Source organism: Cucurbita moschata, unplaced genomic scaffold (assembly GCF_002738365.1).
Source record: "Cucurbita moschata cultivar Rifu unplaced genomic scaffold, Cmos_1.0 Cmo_Scf00002, whole genome shotgun sequence".
Classification (NCBI taxonomy): Eukaryota; Viridiplantae; Streptophyta; class Magnoliopsida; order Cucurbitales; family Cucurbitaceae; genus Cucurbita; species Cucurbita moschata.
This window is the reverse complement of record NW_019268518.1, coordinates 1588197-1604264: the sequence shown is the minus strand read 5'-3', so window position 1 is coordinate 1604264 and position 16068 is coordinate 1588197. Positions and strand designations below refer to the sequence as shown.

The window sequence follows — 16068 nt, the reverse complement described above, 5'->3', positions numbered from 1 at the left end:
GTGTATCACTCTTTGTCCCATCAGAGTTGAGGTAAGCTATCTGTGGTTCTCAAAGACATAGCAAAAGTGTATTAAATTGTGTGTAAATAACTCCAATACAATACCTTCATATATTAAATTGGTTTTTGTTGGATACATTTTAATTTTTGCTTCCTCAAGTTCTTGTTATTAGGCCTCTGTAGTTATTTTTTTAATTTTAAAGTCTAAAAGAGGGCATTTTTGGTTTTATTGAATTTGGAAGGAACTAGGGCACATAATAGATCATTAAGTAGGAAGATGGATAGAGTAGAGTTTGTAAGCATGTGCTCAGCGTGCTAGAATGAAAGCGTGAGAATATAGGTATCCTAAGACTTTGAAATTGTATACAATCGTTGACAAGCTAACTAGATCGGCGCACTTATTACCTAGCAAGTCAACTTATACAGTGGATATCAACTGGGCATAGTTATACATGAAAGAGATTGTTAGATTGCATGGAGTTCCAATGTTTGTAGTGTCGGATCGAGACTCATGCTTTACGTCGGCATTTTGGCGTGAATTCTAGAAAACACTGAGTGTCACGGTTGTACCTTTTCAACTATATAACATGTGGTCTTGACACGCTTACGACCAGTCTTGAGGAAAAATTAAGTCCCATATTCATTTTTCACCCCATAACACCCAAAATAAGGATAAAGTAACTCAAATAAGATTAAGCCGCTCAAGTAAGGCTATAAGGATCCAAGGAAAGAAATTCAAGTCAGGACAAGAATCTTTAAGCAAGTCATTTTAATAACTTATAATTTTAAGAATTTAAGGCCTTTGGAAAAGGAATGAGTAGGAATTTCAAAGTGGAACAAAAATGACAACAATGGATGAAGAATTTTAGATAAAGTTTAAATTTTAATAAATATAATAATACAATAACAAGAAAATAACAAATTACCAAAATACTCTTAAACTTCGCTGAAAGTACAAAAATGCCATAGTAAAAAAATTAGGTTTGCGGTAGTGAGTAGTGATCAGAAAATGCTTCGTATCTTCACTTGCAACCGTTGGGTCTTCACCAAGTTTGAGTATGTTCTAGAGGAGACACACACCATCACATCTAACGACTAGAATTCAAATTGGAGGTTGCTTGCTCTTTGATAGGAGAGGATATTTCTGACAAAAAATCTAGAAAAAATCAAACTCCAAATTATGACGATTCTGGAAATATCAGCCGGTTTAAGCTCTCTCTATAAAGTCTAAAGTTGGGGTTTTCATTTGGAACAAGAATCAAGTTAAGTCGAGCTCCCAATCGTAAGTCATAACTTTTGACATTTTGAATTTCCTACTCTCGAGTTTCTTCCAAATTCGAGAGAAATTATCCACCATTTCCCTTTAAACTTGTTCCTACACCTTCTATACAAGATTACCCACAAGATTTAAAGAAGAAGCTTAAAAGCTTGAAATTCCAATGTGAGCCTATAGGCAAATTCACTAAGTGAGGCCAACCCCATTCAGTTTCTGCACATCCAAGGTTTGTTTTTGTAGAAGATTACGAAGAGAACTAACTCCAAATTATGACACACATGAAGCCTTAGACGTATGTTAGTCTGTGTCACTTGAAATGTATGAAGCCTTGGACAAAGGTTGTTGGATTCATGATTAGTACCGTATATCTCAGGGAGAGTGTCTTGGAGAACAAAACAAGAACATAAGAGCATAGAAAGTAACCAAGAACGAGACAGTAATTCAGAACTAGAACATGGACAGTAATTCAGAACTAGAACATGGATTAAGACCCAAGTTCTAAAGACAAGAACCCATAACCAAAGTACCAAGGTCTTTAGATCTGAGGACAAATCATGATAAGAACTCACAAGTCAAGAACGGGCCTACATACTTGCAACAAGAACTAGAATAAGATAATAATGAATATGGTACCCTAGCATACCAAGGACACGAGTAAGAGCCTACAAGTACGCTACTTGTCAAGTCTTTGTACTCACTCCATGTTTTCCATGTTTTTTAGGTAAATAAGGAGCCGTGGGAGCAGACTTTGGAGCAGGTGCCATAGACAAGTCTCACCCATCATCCTCAACCCTTTAGTTTTTAAATATTTTGTGTTTTTCTACCCGGTTATGTATGAGCATTATTTTGATATAATATAAATATAATGTGTATTATATTTAAATTATCTTTGTTTTATTTTGCGAAAAATTTGTCCGTCTTTTTACACCTTCAAGTCAAGCTCCAAGTCGAAGTCTGAAGCCCATGCCTTACACGCCCAATTTTGTGGCTTCGTCAAACCTTTTGCAAGATTTGTCTTTGCTCACCGAACAAAATTTATGCAAGATTTGTCTTTCCTCTACATTAGGCCAAATCATTCAACTCGACCTTGCTTCTAACTTGGGACCAAGGTTTCTTATAGATGCATATGCCCGGTTCTAACCTGAGGGCTACAACTTAATGGAAATGTGACTATCCTGACTTTCTTTCCCTGACCTGCACAAAGACGTCATCATCCATATATGAGTGTCTTACATTTATTTGAAAAATAAATAGCACGTGACTTGAATATTAAAAAATATTTAGTAAGTCGCTCTACTATTGGGGTTAGAAAATACAATCGCATGCAATCATGATGGGATCTATGTTTTCATAAAAGATCATGACCTTGAACTCTGTTATTCTGTTTGAGTAAAATTGGATCCGTAGTACTTCTCTATACATGGATCCTCTAGGAGATTCATATATGTTCCCGTGGATCTGGCCTTCAACTAGCTCATTGCTGAAGCTATTGAAGGAAAAGGGCCCACATAACACCATGATGTACATAGATATCGTAATGTACATATCCGTATTTTAATATAACGAGAAAGTAATAAAATAATATAAAAGATACCAAATAAAATAATAAAATAATATAAAAGAAAACAAATAAAATAATATAAAAAGAAATAGTATAAAATATATGGATAATGGTTCGTTAGTTTATTCGTGTTTAAAAATAGTATAGAATATATATACTTAAAAATAGTATGAAATATATTAAGTTTTATCCTTTATAAAATAAAAATGATATAAATTAAATAAAATAATATAAAAAAAAAAATTAAACAAAATAATAAAATAATATAAAAACTAAATAAATAATAAAAATAATGTATATGAAATTAAATAAAATAATAAAAGAATATAAATAAAATAATATTAAAAAGTAGTCGTGAAGATTCGAACCCGCGCACGACAGCATAGCAGTAACGCCGAATGACCACTCTGGCGCATCCATGAATACAGAAGTTTTCATATCTAAATTTATATATTTCTATTTTTGATAAATCCAACCCGGATAATTCGGGTTGGGTCGTCAGTTCGGGTTTTCGGGGTTTGGTAAACCCATAATCTGGCCCCCTTTCTCTCCCTCTGGTTCGTGATTTCTGTGCGAAACTCAAATCTGGCCATGGAGGAGCTCGAGCAGAAAGTACTTTACGAAACTCGTCGCCACGCCTCGAGACCATTCCGTCCCAACTATCCTCCTCACCAGGTCCGTACTTCACTCCTTTCTTCTTACCTCTCACTGATTCGAAGTATATAACCCCAATTCCGTAGTGTTCAATTTGTTTTTCTGGATTTCCTTGTTGTTGTATTATATGTGTATTTCTCCGTTTGCATTTAGGTGATCGCGGGTTCCAAAGGGAGTTTCCTTTCTCTGTTTCGCATTGGAGGTATGTTGCATTTCTGTGCAATTTTCTTTCGGATTCAATTTTCAGACAAGTTTTTCTCTCCACAAATTGGCATGTTGCTCAACTGAATTTCCACGCTTGTGTAAATCAATCGTTTTTGAAAGCTTTTACTGTTCAATCGTGATATAATTGGGATCAATTCAAGTTAAGATGAATTAGAAATGTCGAAAGTTATTATTGAAGAATGTGTATCTTGTGAGTGGCTGTGTTCTTCAAATCACTTCGTTTCAAGATAACGATCCTTGATTTGTTCGTGAAGACTGAGCTTCTTGACAATGTTCATTCTTTTGAGATATTCTATGAATTTATTCTTACCTTTCTCCTGATACGTGCAATGGCAGGTAGACTCAGGGATAAATGGATTGGATATAACCAACCGCAGAGAATAGAAAGATTGGTATCGTTATTTATTTCTTCAAGTGGGGAACGTGTTGCAGTGGCTGCTGGAAATCAGATAACGATATTGCGGAAGGAAGATGACTACTTGGACCCATTTGGCATTTTTTTGGGTATTGTTTTTCTTATGAATTTTTTTTGCAAATCACTTTTTGAAGTATAACTACTTTAGAAGTTGTCAAATTCAATATCGTACAGTCTACTTTGTAAAGGACAGAAAAATCAGTTTTCAATAACTAACCTGGATTATGTTTATTCCTTTTTTTTTATCCTTTCTTTTTCTCATTTTTTTCATTTTATTTCCATATTTCAATTGAATTTGTAAGATTTGTCCAGAAGTAGTATGTTACTATGCCCTACTTAGTTTATTCCTTATATGAATTTAAACTTAATTCCTAATCCAAACCATTCATTAAAGATTTCTTTCCCCAAATTCCTATTGTTTGGTCTTTTCTAGCGTCATGGAATAGTTAATTTTATTCATTATATTTAGACAATGTCACAGATAGTTGAGTAAGCAGAGAAAAATAAAAATAGTTTATTTTCATCTTCCCATGCATCAGACACCAATGTTAATTCATTCACTATGGGAGCATGGTCTGAAAGTTGCAATGTTCTTGGAGTCGTTGATGATACCAATACAATATATTTTATCAAATCAAACGGTGAAGAAATATCAAGAGTTACAGGGAGGCAATTAAAGGTTTCTCTGCCTATAATAAGCCTGATTGCGAAGGAGGATTCTGATTCTCGGAGATCTTACTTGTAAGCAATTATCCAAGATTAGCTTTATAGAAGTTCTGGTTTGTGTAGTATTTAGTTGGGATTTCTAGTTTCGTTTTTTTGATCAAGCGTGTAATCTGGTCAACTTCTATATTTCAGGTGTACCTTCATCATTGTTGCATCAGATGGTTCTATTCGACAAATGGAGATCAGTAAAGAGCCAACTATATCTTTTCCGGCAGCACACTCAAACAGTGTATTGACCGCAAAGAGCCAATTTCCAAACAGAGTTTTCTGCTTTGATTATTATCCTGATCTTTCTTTGTTCATCATTGTTGGTAGTTTTAGCACCTCTATACCTTCCAGTAGAAACTCTGGTAAGATGTACCACTTTCTTGAATTATTGAAGAGAAAATTTATGCTTGATTTCTAAGCTGCCATCATGGAACTATGAGAAAGAAAATAATATAATTTAAACACTAACTGCAACGTAAACAAATTTCTATTGAAAGGCAGTCCAGAATTAGTTTTCTTTCATCTTATTTTTTCTATGGTTACTTTTTATACTAATTGTACGTGTTCATATCAGTGTGAACTTATGCTACCACTTTTGGACCTATAAGTTTGGTTCCCCATAGTCGAAGGTTGTCTGCTTTACATGAGTGTCTGAGACCCTTCTGAGTTCTTTGCCTATACTTCTTATGTGAACTGGTACACTAGTGAAGGGTCTAGTTTTTTTCCATGGAGCCAATATTTGCCAATCGGTTTTTTCTGCCAGCCTTCATTCTTTACTTTTTATTTATTTATTTTTACCAAACGTTGTGATAGCTCTAATAAAGCTTCAGTATTTTCTCAGTCAGAGTTTCCTCTTTCTCTTCCCAGATGGTTCTTTTAAGATCCTTTTCATGTGCATATAGTGAACTGGAACATTTCTTGACATTCCATGTAATAAATCTTCCTGTTATGAAGTAGAACATTCTATGTGATGTGTGCATCCTATAAATGGTGCATTTAACTATAATCGGACATGTTTATTTAGTTATTTTCAATGTTTTTTTCCAGGATCATGTTATCTGTCCCTTTGGCGTAGTGGGATACTTGATTTGGAGCTGTTACATTCAATTCAGTTTGACGGTGTATATACTATACCAAAAGGATATGAAGGTCAAACATCATATTCAAAGCTGCAAGTTTCACCGAAGGCACAATTCGTTGCCACTCTAGATGTGACGGGACAATTGTACATTTTTAATCTACATAGGGAGCCCTTTACCATTTCAAGTTTTTTTCCTCAAGAGAAACATGAATCTCAAGCGACAGATAGGACATTAAATGGAGCAAATAGGATTTTAAGTGACATTTTGGATTTTACATGGTGGTCTGATCACATACTTGCAATTTCCAGGAGAAGTGGACTTGTTGCTATGATTAACATCCTCAGTGGTATAAAAATTCAGGAGGACAGTCCTTTGTATTCTAGGCCTATTATAGAAAGGGTACAGCAGTTAGAAGGCCAAATTTTTCTTTTAGAGTGTTCAGAAAATAAAGGAATGTCAGATCCAGCTAAATATAACGAATGTGGTGACTTGCATCACTCGGACCAGAGTATGGAAGAGTCGATTAATAATCTTGACATCTCCCGGTTGGAGTGGAGCTTGCTATCACTCACACGGAGATCTGTTCTGGAAATGTACAATATCTTCATTAGAAATCAGAAGTATCAAGATGCCTTGAACTTTGCTAATTGTTATGGCTTGGATAAAGATGAAATTCTGAAGTCACAGTGGCTGCATTCTGATCAAGGAACTAATGATATGAATGCATATCTGTCAAAGATAAAGGATCAGGTTTTCATCCTTTCTGAATGTATTGAAAAAGTTGGACCAACAGAAGATTCTGTAAAGGCAATGCTTGATTTTGGGCTGAAACTAACCAACCATTACCAGTTTCTTGAAGTAGAAGATCTTGAAAGCAATGAAATATGGAGTTTCCGTCTGGCTAGACTCCGGTTGCTGCAATTTAAGGACAGACTGGAAACATATCTTGGCATAAATATGGGCAGGTATATGCTTTGAGAAATATTTTAATATTATTCTATATTGACGATTGATAATGAGCCCTATTATTCGTTGTTTTTTATGAGAAAGGGAGTCTCTGACCAATTCAATTGTAGATATAGCATGTCTGTAATAGATTTATGGTTATTGCGAGAAAGAATGAATGATTAGTATTGAACTGGATTGTACATTTGAACATTATAAGATTTTTTGACTCATTTCTATTGCACACCTGTGTTGCGTTCTTCTCGAAGCTTCATTGTTTTTGTAACTTATTTTGACTAGCAATTTGACAACACAACTTCATCAGGTTTTCTGTGCAGGAATATAGTAGCTTCCGTATGAAGCCTATCAAGGAAGCTGCTATTCATCTTGCACAAAATGGAAAAATTGGAGCCTTAAACCTCTTGTTCAAGCGCCACACATATTCTATGAGTCCTTTCTTGTTGGAAATTTTATCTGCTATTCCTGAAACAGTTCCTGTGCGGACTTATTTGCAGCTTCTCCCTGGAAGGTCTCCTCCTACCAGCATTGCAGTGAGGGAAGAGGACTGGGTTGAATGTCAGAAAATGTTAAACTTTATAACGAAATTACCTGAAAATCATGAGCTTAGTTCACAGATTAGAACTGAACCTATTGTCAAGAAATATTTTGGACTTATCTGGCCTTCAATTAGTGAACTTGCAATGTGGTACATGAAAAGAGCTAGAGACATTGATACTTTGAGTGGACAGCTGGACAACTGTCTCTGCTTGCTTGATTGTGCTAACCAAAAAGGTATTCATGAATTACAAGAATTGTGTGAGGACGTCCGTTACTTGCATCAGCTAATTTATTCTGAAGGAAGCAATGATAATATCTGCGTTGATCTTGTTTCTTGGGAGCAGTTGTCTTCATATGATAAATTTAAATTGATGCTAAAGGGTATAAATAAGGAAAGTGTAATCAGAAGGTTAGTTGAAAAAGCAGTTCCATTCATGAGAAAAAGAACCGCTGATATGACCTCAGTTCCTAAAGAAGAAGAATCTGAGCTTTTGGAAAACCAAGATATGAATGAATCATTTTTAGTTAAATGGATGAAGGAAATAGCTTCGGAAAATAAGTTGGAGATATGCCTATTGGTCATTGAAGAAGGGTGCAGAGACTTCAAAACTAATGAGTTTTTTAGGAGTGACGTCGAAGCTGTTGACTGTGCGTTACAGTGCATATATTTATCTACTCTAACTGATAGATGGAGTACCATGGCAGACATTTTGTCAAAACTACCTCAAATACAAGGTAATTTAACTTTATTGGTGTCGTGATCTTTTTCAGTTATGCAAGTTTTAAACTAGTACTTTTTTCCCTCTTTTTTTCCCCACTGGTTTGAGAAAAGTTATCTTATAACTCTAGATCCCACCCAAAGGGGTTAAGAAAAAAAAGCAACTCAACCAGAGTTACAGTGGGTGTGTAATAACAAAAAATAATGTTAAAGATCACGAATGGTTTTCAGCTATGTAACAAACTTCCCTCTGATCCTTTCCCTTCGCTTTAAATATCCAATAGTTTCTTTCTATGGCCATTCAAATGCTTTGACTATATTCATCCAAAGCATTTTAGCTGGGTTCCAATTCCTCAATTGCTGATTCCGAAATGATGCCTCCCTAGTAGTAGTGAGGTCTACTTCCCACAATTGTTTCGTAACATTGATGCTTCTATATTGTAAGGCTATCTTATCTGCACATTAATGCTACATAATTGTTTGATCTGCCGCCTGCTGTATTTACAGCTCAGTCATTGATAATCTCTAAATCGCAATTGGTTTATGTTCAAAAACACTTCAGACACCAAATCCTCTGATGACCTGAAACGAAGGCTCAAGCTGGCAGAAGGCCACGTTGAAGCACAAAGGCTTTTGTCCTATTACCAGGTTGGTAGACTTCTCATAACCAGTTGAGATTAGTATTATAAAACTGAAACTCTTTACTGTTTGTTTTCTTCCCTCTTAATGTCAAATTCAACAATACCCAATTTGCTTTCTAACGTTCCAGGTGCCGAAGCCAATGCAATTTTTCTTAGAAGGTCAGGATGATGGTAAAGGTGTAAAACAAATTATGCGCCTCATACTCTCAAAGTTTATTCGTCGACAGTCCAGTCGATCGGACAATGATTGGACAAATATGTGGCATGACATGCTGTGTCTGAAGGAGAAGGCATTCCCTTTTTTGGACCTGGAGTATATGCTGGTAGAATTTTGTCGTGGACTGTTAAAAGCTGGGAAATTTTCGCTTGCAAGAAACTACTTGAAGGGTACAAGTTCGGTCTCTTTATCGGCAGAGAAGGCTGAAAACCTTGTCATTCAAGCTGCTAGAGAGTACTTTTTCTCTGCTTCAAGTCTTAACGGTCCAGAAGTAAGTTTTCATAATTTTAATTAATCAGTTATTACCTGAACAACAATTATATCTCATCCTCAAGATGAGTAAATGACATCTTACTCGATGAGTAACTGGAAGCCCAAATGTGAACTTAACTACACTGTGTTAACATCGTAAGCATGGTTGAATATGATATTATTTCCAATTATTTATAGTATTTCTCTTGTGAACATTTAGTATGTATTATTTGATCAGGTTGGATGGACTTCAATAGTTATAGCAACCACTATACTTTTAAGAGAACTTGAGTAATTAATCTTAACTCACTGCATGTCTTTTTATCTCGTATCTTATTTTGGGGAGATTGTTTGTATCTCGTACTCTTGAAAAAGGTCAAGGATAAGAATGCAATAACCTATACATAACAAAACTTAGTGCCCTAAATGTAGTAGACTTAAATTCTACCCTAAACTAGGATGTAGTTTGTTGTGGATTCCCCCCCTACCAATTACTGCATACTAGTTGAATGATAGCCATGGTAAATCTTTTTACAGGTCTGGAAGGCAAAGGAGTGTCTCAACATATTTCCAAGCAGTAGATATGTCAAAGCGGAGGTTGATATTATTGATGCTCTCACAGAATTACTACCAAGCCTTGGAGTGACTCTTCTGCCCGTGCAATTCAGACAAATAAAAGATCCAATGGAGATAATAAAAATGGCAATTTCAAGTCAGCCTGGAGCTTATATACATGTTGAAGAACTCATTCAGGTTGGCAAGCTTCTTGGATTGAGCTCTCCAACCGAGATATCAGCAGTTGAAGAAGCTATAGCTAGAGAAGCTGCAGTTGCTGGTGATCTGCAATTGGCATTTGATCTCTGCCTTGGTTTAACAAAGAAAGGGCATGGTTCCGTTTGGGATTTGTGTGCTGCAATAGCAAGGGGTCCTTCCCTTGAGAATATGGATATTAATTCTCGAAAGCACCTACTAGGTTTCTCTTTGAGCCACTGCGATGAGGAATCAATTTCTGAACTCCTCCATGCATGGAAAGAACTTGATATGCAAGGGCAGTGCGCAAAATTAATGGTGATGGCTGGCACAGATTGTTCAAACCCTCCATTTCAAAGTTCTTTGCTTTCCTCATTTCAAGGAAACAGTATTCAAAATATTGGTGAATTCAAAGATTGTTTTGAATTAGTTGATGGTGTTGGCCGGAACGATCAAGAGTCTTTTCTAGAAAGTACTGTGAATAGGTTACTTCTTGTTGCAAAAGACCTACCTGTTGAAAATAGGACTAAATTGGCTACCTTTCTGAGAGAGAATGGAAAAATTTTGTCATTTGCTTATTTGCAACTCCCTTGGTTGCTTGAACTGAGTAAGAATGTAGAAATTAAGAAACTGGATCCTGAAACAGAATACTCAAGTTTGAAAACGCAAGCTATTGCTACTATTTTGTCATGGCTTGCTAGGAATGGGTTTGTTCCTAAAGACAGCTTGATCACCTCTCTTGCAAAATCAGTTATTGAATCTCCTACCAAGGTGGCAGACTTGACTGGCTGTTTGGTGTTGTTGAATCTGGTGGATGCCTTCAATGGGGTTGAAGTTTTTGAAGAGCAATTACGGACAAGGGAGGACTACCAAGAAGCTAGTAGCATTATGACTGTGGGAATGACATATTGTTTGTTGCACGACTCTCGAGTTGCGTGCGATGGTCCAACTCAAAGGAGGCAGCTGCTTCTTGAAAAATTTAAAGAAAAAAACACTTTTAGCTCTGGTGATTAGCTTTGCTGTTTATATTATTTTGATGGTTTATTATTATTATTATTATTTACAATGCTTCCTGTGTTGAAAACTTCTTTCATGTTTTTCTTGTTCTCAGATCAAAGTAGAAAAAGTAATGAGGTGGAATCAACATTTTGGCGGGAGTGGAAACTGAAGCTAGAAGAACAGAAACGTATAGCTGATCATTCTAGAGCGTTGGAGAATATCATTCCTGGTGTTGAAACATCACGTTTTTTATCTGGAGACCGTTATTACATTGAGAGCGTTATTCTGTCCTTAATTGAATCAGTAAATTTGGAGAAGAAACATATATTGAAGGATATTCTTAACTTAGCTAATACCTATGGCATGAATCGCACTGAGGTATTCAGGTTTGCTAGCTTTGATATCTTTAAGTGCAAGTACAGAAGACATTGGCCTTGTTTTAACCATGAAAAATAATTTTTCCTGCAGGTGCTACTGAAATATCTAAGTTCTATCCTTGTTTCAGAGGCTTGGAACAATGAGGATATTATGGTCGAAATCTCAGAATTCAGAGAGGAGATTATTGGTTGTGCTGCAGAAACCATTGAAACTATTTCCACGGTTGTGCACCCATCTATTAATGGGACTGATAAGTTGCGGCTACACTGTATATATGGGTTGCTCGCTGATTGCTACTTGAAGCTGGAAAAAGGTGGATGGTTACCACGAAAGGCACAACATGACGAAGTACATGCCTCCAGCTTGGGTTTGGCTCATTTCTACAAAATTGTTGAACAAGAATGCAGGCGTGTAGCCATCATAAAGGATCTCAATTTCAAAAATATTGCTGGATTAAGTGGGCTGAACTTCGAACACTTCAGCCGTGAAATCTACTTGCACATTGACGATGGTAATATAGAAGCTTTGGCACAAATGGTGGAGACCCTTGCTGGTATCTATTCTGATCCAGTGCCGGAAGGTCTCATATGTTCCCAGGACATTTATAAACACTACATCCTGAAACTGTTAACGACGTTGGAAACTAGAATTAGCATTGACTTCAAGAACGGAAGCCCGGAGAATTTTCAGGCTTTTATTAGTCAACTTGGCCACATTTATGACTTGAGCTCTACTTATCTTAGATTGTTGTCTCATTCAGATGCTTTGGATGCTATGAAACAGTATTTCACTATACTTTTACCCCTATATAGTAACTATGGAGACATACCTGACAACTCGGCATGGCAGGAGTGCCTTATCATCCTTTTGAATTTTTATATTAGATTGCTGGATGAAATGAGAAAAACTGACACCAGAGGTGAATGTTTGAAGTTGAATCCCGACTGTTTAAAGAATTGTCTAAAGGTTCTTATTAGATTGGTTACAGAGGATAGTGTTTCACCAAGTGAGAGTTGGAACACCATTGTAAGCTATGCGACTTATGGTTTACTAGATGATTCTGCTTTTGGAGCTTTTGCTTTCTGCAGAGCCATGATTTTCTCTCGTTGTGGTTTTGGAGCTGTAGAACAGGTGTTTTCTGAGTCGGTGTCACTATATCCCACTGCATTGAAATCTGGAACTGAGATTGGGATCCAGGATATATACCTGCAAATATTGGAGCCTGTTCTACTTGACTTGGTCAATTACTCCCATGAGCACCAGAATCTGCACCATCTATTATCTTCACTTAGTAGATTGGAAGGTGATCTTGAGAGTTTAAGAAGTACCAGAGGTAAAGTTTGGGAAAGAATGGCTGAGTTCTCTGATAATCTGCAATTACCAAGTTCTGTCCGTGTGTATGTATTAGAGCTTATGCAGTATATCACAGGTAGAAATATCAAAGGTTTCTCGTCTGAGTTGCAGTATAATGTTTTACCTTGGGAGGGTTGGGAACAATTCCAGTATACAACCAAGGAAAGTGACCTAACAAGTATTGCAACAACATTAGACGATAATAAAGATACTTCTAGCAGGTTTACAAGTACTTTAGTTGCCCTAAAGTCAACTCAGCTTGCAGCGACAATCTCACCTAGCTTAGAAGTCACGTCTGATGACCTTTCGAGCATTGAGACTACAGTTTCTTGCTTCATGGAATTGTGTGCAGTTGCAACTACAGATGTCCATGCAGATAGTTTGCTGGCCATTTTGGTAGAATGGGAAGGACTTTTCCTGATTGAGAGAGATGAAGCTGAAGCCCCCCCAGTAGCAGCCAGTGGAGGAAATGACTGGAGTGTTGATGGTTGGGATGAAGGGTGGGAAAGCTTTCAGGAAGTGGAACCGGCAGAGAGTAAAGGGAGTGAGACTGTCCCGGCTCCTACACCTCACCCTCTACATGTCTGTTGGACTGAAATTTTCAAAAAACTCATTTCACTTTCTCGGTCTAAGGATGTGCTGAGATTGGTTGATGAATCGTTGTCAAAATCTTGTGGAATGTTGCTTGATGAAGACGATGCCAAAACCCTGTGCGACATTTTGAACGATAAAGATTGTTTTGTGACTTTGAAGTTGGCGATGTTGTTGCCTTATGAAGCATTAAGATTGCGGAGTCTGAATGCAGTTGAAGGCAAATTGAAACGAGATGGAATCTCAGATGAACTAAGCGGAGACCTTGATCTTTTATTGCTTGTATTAGCCTCAGGAATTGTATCAACCATTGTCATCAATGCTTCTTATGATAACACTTTCTCCTATCTCTGTTATCTGGTGGGGAACTTTTCTGGTAGCGACCAATTACCATGCCTCAAACAGAAAGGGAGGAGTGTAAGTACTAACAATAGGAGAGAGTTGGTTCTTTTTAGGAAGATTACCTTCCCTATCTTTATATCAGAGCTTGTAAAGGCTGATCAGCCTGTTCTTGCTGCATTCATGGTGACGAAATTTATGTGCACAAACCCTGCAGTCTGTCTTGTCAACATGGCAGAGGCTAGTCTTATTACATATTTGAAAAGGGAGCTCCACGCAGTGCAGAATGATGAATCTGGTGATATGGAGGAATTAGTGCCTGAAGTCTTGAGAAACACTGCTTCCAGCTTGAAAGAGAAGCGTGGAAGGCTAATAGAATCCGCATTGCTGTTGTTATCTCGAAAGTGAGACGATTTCTTTAACAAGAATTCCCTACGAATTAAGCGATGCAAATGGGGATTGAAACCAAAGGTTTGTTATTATACCTTCACTGTCAGTCTGCCATTAAGCTTATTACATTTTTATTTACGTAAACAAGGTGAGTTGTATTGTGTAATAGGCATTTGGATTCCAAGTACACATAGTTATTTATGTTTATTATATGGATATGCTCTCTGTACTTCTGAAAGTTTTGAAACTCAGGTGGATGAGCTTCTTAAACAACGGGATGGCATACACACTTCATTCACCATCACAAAAGCACCAAATCCTATTGGAGCTGGTGTTACGAGTAATGGAAGTAGTAGTAAATCTACTGGCGACCATTCGAAGGTTGAGAATCAAGGAGACGATGGGACCTCAGATGAAAAAGAAAGATCTTTTTAAAAGAGATGGTTCAATATTATTCCTTGAGGGTCAGGCAAAAAGCTCGGTTGATAGAATCGTTGCATTACGTGTGCCAAGGTTTATTTCGTCTTCCCAATGAGCAACAAAAATAAAGTTTCAACCATATTTTGTGTTCTAGAATTCAATGGTCAGATTGGTGCATCCATGCTTGTAATACATGAGTCTCTGTTTTGGTGTATGCTTTCAGTTCGAGGGGCTCAACAAAATTTGTCATTCTTTCTCCCATCAGAGTTGAGGTAAGCTATTGATTAGGCGTTACTTACTATCTCTGCTACTCAAAGACATAGCAAAAGCATATTAAATTGTGTGTAAATAACTCCAGTATCTTCATATACCAAATTGCTCCGTGTTGGATACATTTTAGCTTTTGCTTCCTCAAGTTCTGTTACTAGGGCCTCTGTAGTTACCTTTTATGAAAGTTAGATGTATGTATGGTTGGAAAGTATTTTTCAGTCTCAGTAGACTATATGGGGACATATTACGGCAGTGGGGGTAAACTAATTTTACTAGACTCGTTATTGGGTTTGGCAATTTCAGTAAATTATAAGGTTTGAAATTGCATTCAAAAACATATGTTTGAACTTTGATTAGAATTTTCCTTTCTCAGGCCGTTTTAGCTTGCATTTCACTAAGTAGACCTATCAAAATAACTCTCGCGATTCGACGGAGTCAGCCATGGCCGACTCGAGATCGAGATCAATATTCTAAACAAAGTAGCATTCTTCGTACTTTTAAGAGTAGTATCTTCATTATCATCAAATATGATAATTTCAAATAGTTTATAGTTATCTAAAAGACATTCTCGATCATCACCCTTGCAATAATGTGGAATAATTAATTCCTTGGATCTTCATCATCATCACCCACCTTCAGAATAATAAAAACACAATAATATTGCTTTAACAAAGTTTAAGGTAAGATGATTAGCTGACACAAATTATTATAAAAACTTTGCATTCCAAACCAGAATTTGGCCTTAGGTTACCCAAGTTATTAAAAGAACAAAACACATCTTATTATATCAGAAAGAGACCGACTTTAAAGAACAACCATTAAAATAATGCCATTTTTATCTTACTTTTATCGAAATACGTTGTCCTTTCTTATGTTTGAACATGCCTTCTTAAGGTTTTGATGGATATGGTCCAATGTATCTGTCTATTTGACATGTTCTGTCCCACAAATTCCTCCCAAATTTAAGGCTATTCTTTAATCATCCAAATGGATCTTGTTTATTTTTAATGTATTACTACAATATTTCGGTATAATTTAAAATCACATTCCTAGTTTGTTTTTAGTTTTATATTTGCAAATCATACCATTTTTGTTAGTAAATTTTAACGAAATTTCGCTGGTGCTTACGTTTAACGGAAAGTCAATGAAATGATATGAATATATACACATAAATTACAAATTATAGCATTGTTTTAATGGTAACATCTCAAACCTACCGCTAGTAGATATTGTTCTTTTTAAGCTTTCTCCTTCGGACTTTCTCTCTAAGCTTTTAAAATGCGTCTAGCAGGGGGAGGTCTCCACTATTTAGGGCCTAGCA

At 36.5% G+C, this 16068-nt stretch overlaps 1 protein-coding gene across 2 annotated transcripts; it reads left to right on the top strand.

The window, feature by feature from the left end:
• The first annotated feature begins 3362 nt into the window (after nucleotides 1-3362).
• Nucleotides 3363-14958, top strand: LOC111460242 (MAG2-interacting protein 2-like). 2 transcript variants are annotated; one of them, XM_023103416.1, is made up of 14 exons: nucleotides 3363-3511; nucleotides 3644-3692; nucleotides 4052-4219; nucleotides 4670-4871; nucleotides 4989-5206; nucleotides 5892-6891; nucleotides 7197-8164; nucleotides 8710-8795; nucleotides 8917-9276; nucleotides 9795-11013; nucleotides 11119-11384; nucleotides 11475-14138; nucleotides 14310-14570; nucleotides 14701-14958. In XM_023103416.1, exons 1-12 carry the CDS (start codon nucleotides 3428-3430, stop codon nucleotides 14073-14075), a joined length of 7221 nt encoding a protein of 2406 aa, XP_022959184.1. In that variant the 5' UTR covers nucleotides 3363-3427; the 3' UTR covers nucleotides 14076-14138; nucleotides 14310-14570; nucleotides 14701-14958. The 2 variants fall into 2 exon arrangements, with proteins under 2 accessions (XP_022959184.1, XP_022959174.1); XM_023103406.1 differs by having other exon boundaries at nucleotides 14310-14892.
• The last annotated feature ends 1110 nt before the right edge of the window (nucleotides 14959-16068 follow it).

Coding starts and splice junctions, on each gene's coding strand:
- LOC111460242 (XM_023103416.1), top strand. CDS start 3,428: ATGGAGGAGCTCGAGCAGAAAGTACTTTACGAAACTCGTCGCCACGCC. Junction 4,872..4,988: donor GATTCTCGGAGATCTTACTT/GTAAGCAATTAT, acceptor TCTATATTTCAG/GTGTACCTTCATCATTGTTG. Junction 5,207..5,891: donor ACCTTCCAGTAGAAACTCTG/GTAAGATGTACC, acceptor GTTTTTTTCCAG/GATCATGTTATCTGTCCCTT.